At 44.9% G+C, this 10,155-nt stretch overlaps 1 protein-coding gene across 2 annotated transcripts in view; it reads right to left on the reverse strand.

Moving 5' to 3' along the window:
• The window catches only part of slc2a4rg (SLC2A4 regulator), a 34,167-nt gene that overhangs the window by 6,071 nt on the left and 17,941 nt on the right, over positions 1-10,155 (reverse strand). Inside the window, exons 3-7 of one of the 2 annotated variants that reach the window (XM_084014417.1) lie at positions 9,888-9,988; positions 7,803-8,041; positions 4,516-4,616; positions 2,811-3,084; positions 1,561-1,725 (exon numbers count right to left, since the gene is read on the reverse strand). In XM_084014417.1, the coding sequence (XP_083870543.1) occupies positions 1,561-1,725; positions 2,811-3,084; positions 4,516-4,616; positions 7,803-8,041; positions 9,888-9,988 (880 nt within the window). The remainder of the gene's footprint in view (positions 1-1,560; positions 1,726-2,810; positions 3,085-4,515; positions 4,617-7,802; positions 8,042-9,887; positions 9,989-10,155) is intronic. The other variant, XM_084014418.1, reaches the window with a different exon arrangement.

Genomic DNA, 10,155 nt, shown 5'->3' on the forward strand with positions numbered 1-10,155 from the left:
GTGACCAGAAAAGTGTTTTTCCTCCACCACGTGACCCAAGAGAGGCAGGAAATGACATCATTCAACAGGAACTTACATCTCAATCTGTCGTTCTCTCTTCCAAACACGCCGGCCGCGTCACAGAAATGAAATGGTACACTCCCCATGCTGACGACGTAAACCGACACGCACGACGTTTAAAACACGTCACGAAGCTCCAACTCGATGCATTCAGGCTCAATTTGACCTCGATGTTGGAAAGAAGACATGCTTATGCCACAATAAATGCGATTCACGATATTTTCCCGTTAAAAATATGCATAAAACTCTGAAAATGGCAGTTAAACACACCGGCTTCTCATTGAAGAAACAAGTGTATTTATTATCTATGCATCATAAACATCTAATATGTGAAATATAGAATAATGACTAGAATTCCAATCTATATGAGACCCAAGATGCACTTCTTCACATTAAAAAAGAGCCCGCTGGCTTTAAATGCCACCGAACTTCGGAATAAGTTGGTTTCACGCACGGTTGCCATAGCGATCGTCTCTAAAAATAAAAATACAATTTGTTAGGGGAGATAATCTTGCTGAATAAAACTTGTAAGTTTCACACACTTGTGTTTGCAGCAGACGTTTGTGTAAGCATTTTGAAATGTTTTTACATAGCGATGCTGACTTCCTGCGTTGGTTGACCACAACACATCCTCCCTGCAGCGCCATCACGACCTCCGGCTCACGATCCCGACGCCGCGGTTGAAAATCAATTCAGATAAAATGTTTTATCCACGACGAGGGGGAGCTCACATTACGTACGTTCTTTTGTGTCCCCGCTGTGGTCGCCGTCACCTTTATTAGTGAGTTTAAGAGCCTTTTATGGGCGTGTAAATCTTTAAACGGTTCTGTTGCCTGAAGAGGGTCTGATGGGCTTTTTAAGATCCACATGAGCCCTCCAGATCCCTCCGGTCCTTTAAGTGTCTCCTGGCGGTCCCACGACTCCGGACTCTGATTCACGGCTGCTTTAAGCCGTTACGGCCCTCTAAAGTTCTTACCTACACCTCTGTGGATTGCTTTTAATCCTAAAGTTCATTTTTTAACTATATTGAATTGCATAAATCTTACATAAAGAGCAACGATGCACATCTTTATTATATGCATCACCCTTGATTGACTCGAGAGCCCTGAACGCCTCGATCAGGATGATGGATTGAGCTGCATAAAGGAAGACTGATATCTCTCTCGTATATACAGGGTCGCCCATAAAGTTGGAATAAAATGTCTCGTCTTTTATAGCCAAACAAATGCTATGCATGAATTCATTTCACCTAATGTGATGTAATCATTGCACCTGGTCAAAAGTGATGATTGATGCATTTAAATAGGAATAAACAGAGGATTGTGTCTGAAAACTAAATATTCCAACTTTATGGGCAACAGTGTATATTTATATAATAAATAAATATAATAAAAAAGTGACAAAAATAAAAAAATATATAATAAAAAAGGCTAAGAGTGGAAACAGCAGGAGAGAAGTTGAGATTAAGATAAAAAAGGCGTGAGTCAAAGCCTCACTCACCGGGACGCCTTTGAAAATGACAGGAGAGGATTGCCACGACACACTGCTGCCGTCCCCAGTCCCAGTCCCAGGCCCGGTCCCAGGTCTGGTCCCAGGCCCGGTCCCATTACCATTTCCTAACCCCGCCAGCTCGGGACCCACTGGGACACTCACTGGAGCAGTGGCCTGGAACGTGGACCACCAGGACGCGACAGAAAGGTGGGAGAGGAGGAGGAGGAGGAGGAGGAGCAGATAGAAAGAGAAAACAAAGATCAGACCATGAGCAGAGGAAGATTCTCTCTTCTCCAGCTCGACATCTGAAACCTGGCTTCATATGAAAGTGAGGATGAATACAAAACATGCTTTTCTTAAAGTCGTTCTTCGAGCTGTAATGGTTTTATTAAGTACTCATATCGGTCCTCTGTATGGGAAAGTACTCACACTATAAAAGACTGACTGCTCAGAAAAACAAAAAGCACATAAAATTCACCTTTTGGCTGTTTGATCACGGTTGACTTCAACACAAACACACATACGGTCAACATGTGTGGCTATGAAGTGACTGAAGAGGAAACCCCTTTTGTGATTTGGTTTTGTGGGAATCTTTCAGATTCGTTTCACGTTCCACATGTGACTGTTCGGCGTGTCAGAGTGCGGGACCAGGACTGGTCCTGGTCTCGGTCTACGTGGTCTTAGACTACAACTACTATTGAATAGAAGCGTGAGAAGTAGTTATTGTACGTTCTGTGCGTTTACATCCTGCAGATTCTACTTTCAAGTGCATTTGGCGTTGCCGTGGCAACCAACATTTCCATAAAAACCTTGGTCCTATGCGAATGAGTGAATGCAGTATCTGAAAAAATGCTTTAATCAAATGTGTTTCAGGTTTTTCTTTTTTTTTTTTGCAGCTAAAAGAGGCAGAAAAAAAGAAGAGGGAGGAGGAGGAGGACGAGGAGGAGGCACGGTCCACAAAGCAGTTCAAATAAAAGCAGGAGTTGGAGCACGATTAAATCTCTTTTTCTGACTTTAGAAATAATCACACTTGCTTTTATTCTTCATGTGAACTTATGTTAATATTTGGAGAAGTTTCTTTCTCTGCCTGATAACGACTCCCACGCTGCTGCAGGAGTTAAGTCCTTCACTCTGACCTTTTTTGTGTGCAGATTCAACACTGAAACTTTTTTTTAGAGCTTCGTAACAACCGACTGCTTGATGTCTGATTTCAGGGCGTTTTGGAGCTGAATCCAGCTTCTTGATGTCGTGTGGTTTACCTGGTAGGCGTGGTCGGTGCGGATGTGGCAGAGCGTGGAGGGAGCCGATTGGCTGAGCAGCGTCGGGGCGTGGATCTGCGAGCCGCTCATGTCGATGTGTTCGGAGTGAGGGACGGCGCAGAGCGGCGGCGGGAAGACGGGCGGCGGGCCAGACGTGGTGGGCGAGGTGGGCGTGAGGCTGGACAGGCCCTCCGTCAGGCTGTCCATGTTGACCTCGATCTCCGAGTAGTAGAAGTCCTCCTCGCCGTCGCTGTAGTCCGAGTCGCTGTTTCGCCTGCGGGAGGAGAAGGAGGAGAAGGAGAAGGAGGAGGAGGAGGAGGAGGAGGAGGAGAGATGCGACTGCTTAGAAACGCCATCTTGAACTGAGAGTTTTCTCAGCTTAGCATTTTAATTTCAGCTGAATAAACAGCTTTGGACCCCTGCAACTTTAGTTTTTCTGATGCAGAGTTTCAACGCTCGTCTTTATGGACATTTTTTATCCCTTTTAATCTCAAATTCACCAACATGGGTGCTAGAAAATCCATTATAGTATGATTTTCTCCCACTGACATAGGATTTTTGACGCGTGACTTAAAAAAGGTGTTTAGCTCACTATTATGGTGAACAGAATAGAAAACAAATATTTTTTTTATGAATGTATCCTTCATTTGTGCAGGGAGGCCTACCTTGTTTAAGATAATAAGGATGGTTGGTTTATCACTGATATATTACTCTCTCAGGAAGCAGAGAACATTTTCATGAACTAAAAAAAAAATATATAATTGTATCATATTTGTTTGTGGGTGGTTTAAATTCGTCTTCATTTTAGTTCAAACAATATATAATATATACGTTGGGATTGTAATGATGAAGGCATGATAAAGGGCGTCATTACTCTTCCCAGCAGCAGGGGGCAGTGAAAGCCAGCGTGCTGCAGACAAACAGGCTGCTGATGAAGTTTGAGGATGCTAGAAAACGGTGGGAGGTTAAAGTGATTAAAATAATAATGAAAACTAACAGTAGGTGTCTGTAGGAGTACATGAACATAACACTGATCATAAATAAATAAGTGAATGCAAACCAGGGCGACAATGTGAGCCTTTTACTTATCAATCATTGGTTTAAGGATTGTCATAGAGAAGTATCTGCTTCTTTATTGGTCATTACACCTTTGGACAAGGTTCATGTGTAAAGAAGCCCCTCCCCTCCAAGTGTCAGCTGTGCAGCGAAGGTCTTCATCAAATTTAAAGTTTGAAAAAAAAAATATACCCACTAAACGTTAAGTTATTGAGGGAATGGATCGTTTCCCAGTGATCCCAGTAGGATCCCTCTCAGAGTTTCATCCTTTCCCAGGTACGTTCACATCAAACGTAACTTCAATTTTAGTAAAATGTTTATTTGCTCGAGTTCAACTTGAATCATTTTGTCTAGATGACATTATTTAATTGTTTGCTGATGGAGCAGCTACATTGAACTCCATGCAGAAAACAAGCATTTTAAAATGTGTTTGCTTGTCGTCTTGCAGACAGACCCAACAAATCACCATCATTATGTAGTCACTTCGGCATAATATTTATCCATTTATTCCAATTAAATCACAACAACATGATTTGTTTTGGGTTCATACCGCTGTAGTAAACCAGCTGATGTGTGTCTCGCTATTCCCAGTGAATAAGCTCAGGGAAATTCAAGGAGCACCTCTGGGTGATGACCCCAGATGACTCACCCCAGGTGGACGGTGCGGACGTGTCTCTGGATCCCTGAGGAGGTGCTGAGGACCTTTTCACAGTTCTTCCACAAGCACTTGAACATCACCTTCATGGAGTTCTGAAAAAGATCAAAAACAAAACGTGAGTCATCAGGCAGCTGGACAAAAACACCACTGAGTGTTTGGTTTGTTAATTTAATCCTTTTAAACTCAAGGAGTTGTGAATCATTTTCAACAATGGTAAAAAAAATAAAAAAACATCTGTGGCTGTCGGCCTTGGATGATGATGATGATGATGATGGCTTCATGGGAAATGGAGGTTTTTGCAGCTGTGTGGAACTCATCGGCAGCCTTCATGGAGGATTGGGTGCCAAGCTACAAGGGGCCAAACTCTACACCTCATTAGAGAACGATTAGAGCGGCGAGCTGATAAAACTAGAAACCCGATATGTGGCAAGTCGAGACACGTGGAGAGTAGAAGAGGAAGAGACGGGGACGGAGACGGGACCAGGAAACCGGACCCACCGTGATGTGGACTCAGTCGCCATGACAACAAGTCTTTTCGAACACTCAAATTCAGATTTTGTCCGTCGACATTTTTGAGGGTTTTTTGCAACGCAAATTGACGTGAAAGGGGCGGAGCTAAGTTAAACCGAAAGCTGAAGAAGACATTTATAAAGTGTCAAACTGATATTATTGCTGGGACGAGTAGTTTTGATTTGGGTTTTCCCCCTAATATCTAAAATAACCTCTCAAACGATGCACATGTGTAAACCACGCCGACCTTTTTATAACCTCCAATCGTCAAAAATCTGATTATACAATAAACCCGGATCTCCTCGGTTCATCAGCCGCGAGGAGACGGAGTCATTTTCTCAGGCTGGCAGCCGTCCGGTAGGCAGTCCGGGACCTGATTCCTCATCTTACCTCGCTGCCTTACCTCGCTGCCTTACCTCGCTGCCTTACCTCACTGCCTTACCTCGCTGCCTTAGTTCGCTGCCTTACCTCACTTCCTTAGCTCGCTGCCTTACCTCGCTGCCTTACCTCGCTGCCTTACCTCGCTGCCTTACCTCGCTGCCTTAGTTCGCTGCCTTACCTCACTTCCTTAGCTTGCTGCCTTACCTCACTTCCTTAGCTCGCTGCCTTAGTTCGCTGCCTTACCTCGCTGCCTTACCTCGCTGCCTTAGTTCACTTCCTTACCTCACTTCCTTACCTCGCTGCCTTACCTCGCTGCCTTCCCTCACTGCCTTAGTTCGCTGCCTTACCTCACTTCCTTACCTCGCTGCCTTCCCTCGCTGCCTTCCCTCACTGCCTTAGTTCGCTTCCTTACCTCGCTGCCTTAGCTCGCTGCCTTAGCTCGCTGCCTTAGCTCGCTGCCTTACCTCGCTGCCTTCTCTCGCTGCCTTCCCTCGCTGCCTTCCCTCGCTGCCTTAGTTCGCTGCCTTACCTCGCTTCCTTACCTCGCTGCCGTAGCTCGCTGCCTTCTCTCGCTGCCTTCCCTCGCTGCCTTCCCTCGCTGCCTTCCCTCGCTGCCTTGTTTCGCTTCCTTACCTCGCTGCCTTACCTCGCTGCCTTAGTTCACTTCCTTACCTCGCTTCCTTACCTCGCTGCCTTACCTCGCTGCCTTCCCTCACTGCCTTAGTTCGCTGCCTTACCTCACTTCCTTACCTCGCTGCCTTCCCTCGCTGCCTTCCCTCACTGCCTTAGTTCGCTTCCTTACCTCGCTGCCTTAGCTCGCTGCCTTACCTCGCTGCCTTCTCTCGCTGCCTTCCCTCGCTGCCTTCCCTCGCTGCCTTCCCTCGCTGCCTTACCTCGCTGCCTTACCTCGCTGCCTTAGCTCGCTGCCTTAGCTCGCTGCCTTCTCTCGCTGCCTTCCCTCGCTGCCTTCCCTCGCTGCCTTCCCTCGCTGCCTTCTCTCGCTGCCTTCTCTCGCTGCCTTCTCTCGCTGCCTTAGCTCGCTGCCTTCTCTCGCTGCCTTCCCTCGCTGCCTTCCCTCGCTGCCTTAGTTCGCTTCCTTACCTCGCTTCCTTACCTCGCTGCCTTCACACAGCATGGTGATGGTTGTATCGACTCTTACACTCCTATTCATCTGAACTACGTCTCATTTACTTGTCACTCCATTATTCTATTCAACAAGCGACCCGTCATTAAACTGCTCAAAGTGGCGCCGGCTCCGCCCCCCCCCCCCCCCCCCCCCACACCGTTTTAAAAACAAGCCGGCCTTTTAATCCCACAAACAATCACAAATCACTTAAGTCCCCCTAAGCGTTTTTCTTGCATCTTAATGCTGTTACAGTAAGACTGGTGATCGCCGTGTTTAATAATCCTCTTAACCCACTGCCGGGGCAAAACCACACAGCGCCGCCATCCAAGGGGGGGGCCCAGTCAGGAGGGGGGGGGACCTCTGGGGTCGGTTATATTGTAACACAAAAACTAGCCGATGTACTCTCTCCCAGAGTCTTCCTACTTCATTTCCTGTCTGCTTATCTGTGGTACGACAGCGTCGTCCTCCGGCCCTTTATTTTTATATATATATATATATATTGCACAGTATATGAGCTCTCTGGTCTGTCACTGTATGGCTGCAAGGGCAAATATTGACCTTGATTCCTCCTCTTGTTGCTGCCATGACAACCCTTCTTCACTGTCTTTAGTCTTATGTTTATGCATCTCTTTATTCACCTTTTGTTATTTGCTGCTCTCCCTTCATTCTTACTAAATATCTCTCCCCTGAAAACACGTTTCCATAGTTTTTAAAACTGAAACCTAAGTGAAAAAAACATAATCCATCATCCACGCGAGCAGCAAAGTGTTATGTCAGAGCATTTTCTGGATGTTTCAAAAGTGGGTTTTCCAAGAGTCGCTCCCTGCTACTACTTTATAGAAATAACAAAAAAGCACGTCGAGTTGTTTCCTCACAGCTGTGGCCCTGAAGGATTACTCAGCAGGCGCTCGTTTCTGGGGGTTTTAAGTTGAAAGTGGAATGGACAGCATCTGGGGCTGCCGTGGCAACCACACAACCACAGCTGTGTCAAGAAACCAGCGGCGTCGAGGAACGCTTATTGATGTCAGCTCGTTTCATTTGATATCTTCATGATATGTAGTTATAGTGTGTTGAATCATATGCAGATGTGTTTTCTAATGTGACCATTTGATTTGTCAGAAACACTTCCCACTTATTTCACAATAAAAGCCCTCCTGCTGGTCAGGAGGTCATCAATCTTTCTTCAGCCCATAACCATTTTATTCCACTTGCATTGCTGTAAATAAACACTAAAAAGCAATGAAATTATCCGTTCCTTTACCTTTCGTTTCCGAGGAATGGGGTCCTCGAACATGAAGTGCGTGCTCTCCGTGACGTCCTCGATGACATCATCGCCCTGGGACGAGAGCAGGAAGTTCTTGTTGGCGTCGTTGGAGAGCGGCGGGGATGGCGTGGAGGGCACCGATTGGTCGCTGGTGTCCCAGCTCCAGTTGCCGCTGGTCGAACTGCTGTAGCTCGCCGACAGCACCTCTTTCCAAGCCCTGCTGGCCGGCTCTGGTACTGCAGGTTAAAACAAACACGCAGTCGACTTCAGATTAATGCCTTAAAAAAAAGGTTTCACATTTGAAGGCAGCCAGTACTTAAAAAAAAGGTACAATTAAAAGAACTGTTCATTCTTTAAATATAATAAAATTCCCATTAATGGGAAAATACACCTTGAAATAATAAAGTAAATATTTAAAGAAAAACAAAAGGAGATCTTGGTTGCTCAGCAATACAGTTCATTCACATCAGCATGGCTAACATTATGGAGGAAACACTCACTTTCAGCATTATTTGGAGCCAATTAATCTATTTTTTTTTTTTTTTTAATTCGTAACACTGTGGTATCATACCATCACAGCCAAAATGTATAAATAAATAATGAAATACATAAAAAATAATATTTATTTTAGGTCATGTTGCTAACCCGTACCTGCCATTAAAAAAAAGCCATAATGTTGGGACGGTTTGCACAATAATCCTGACCTAAATCTAAACTCTGTAATGGGAATGCAAATGTACAATCCTTATATCTTTATTATCTTATATACATACACACATATATACTCTACATCCCTAACATTTTTCATTAAGCCATACTGAATCTGCCCATTAAGCCCCACACAGCTTTAATTTCCTGGACAAGGTCTCGGCCCCACAAACCCATGGCCTTTTGACCAATCCAATGATGCTCGACCTATAAGACTTGATAATCGTGCCAGATTGATCCGACTTTCACTGTGGCAAAACACAGGAAAAACTCTAACCCTAAACCCCAACATAGAGCAAAGCTTAATATTGTGTATGTTGGGAATTACCATAAAGCAGTAGCTATAGGAACGCAAGGAGGTGAATCCCAGTTAATATGCAGCACAGATCAATCCTGGTACGAGGATTACCGTTACCACAGAATCCCTAAGGGCTCGGGCCGGACCACGTGACCACCACATGTGAGAAACAGTTTCAACTCTTTGAAAAGGTGCAAGATGCTTCTCAAACAGCGGCTCCAAAAAAACGGCATCAAACTGAGCTGGTGGCTCGTAGCTAACTGGGCTAACAGCGCAACAAAGCAAGGAGAAGCTCTGATAACAACACACACAGAGGGAGAGCTGCTCAGGTGGACATCACATCATCATATCTATACGCAGACATTGATTCATTGAGGCTGAGAATGTTGTATTTTGCTCCTTTAAAAGATACAATATGAGGAATTTGTGTTTCGTGAAAACCCACGTTTTATGTCAAGCCACATATTTTAATGTTTTGGCTGAAATGCCTTTACTCTGTCAATAAAAAAGGCCTCTAGAACGCTTAAAAAAAAAGTGTCAACATTTGCACATTTGATATCAACCAACATCCCCTACCTACAACAATTTGGAGTCAAGTCAGCATTTCTCCAGAGATTAGCTCGTCACAAACCCACAGCATCCTCTGACAAGATCTAATGAGGCTGAACTCTCCCATGCAAAGCTGCTATAGGTTTCATTTAATGGGCTGGTATAGAGTGCTATAGGTTGACAGCAGCCTTGGTTAAATGCTGGCTCAAAAAAATAATAAAAAAGCAGATAGGACGTTGACCGTCTAGCAGGGTTGGCATGGCGACGGCAACCACAGTGATACCGGAAACAACAAAAGGAGCTGTGGTGATACGGCTGTTAGCCTGCTTGGATATACAGTTAATGAAATAGTGCAAATAATAATAATAATGTAGGATTGGAGTAAAACTCATTTGAGTGCATCAGCCACACGCAGACCAATCTGACCTCATGTGGGCCGGACGAGGAAAACCACTGCACAAAAAAACAAGAAATACCTCCAAACAGTACAAATACATTTAAATACGTGCACCGTGGAGGAGGGTTACCTGTGGGTGCAGAGGAAGGGTTGAGCACCAAAGGGGATGTGGACAGTGAGGTCAGGACGGTGGCAGCCATCACCTCCTTATCAGCATGACCTGAGGGCTTCCTGTAAAAACACACAAATATAGATTCAACACTTCACCTCCAACTCAGGGATACATTTGAACATCGAACTTTAGCTGTAAAACAAGTTTGTTGTTTTTAAACTGAGTCACGGAAAATTATTTTGGAAGAAAAAGCCCAGCCTCGTCTCCAGAGAGAGACGACTAGAAA

This window comes from Eutrigla gurnardus, assembly GCF_963514095.1.
Source record: "Eutrigla gurnardus genome assembly, chromosome: 8".
Lineage (NCBI taxonomy): Eukaryota > Metazoa > Chordata > Actinopteri > Perciformes > Triglidae > Eutrigla > Eutrigla gurnardus.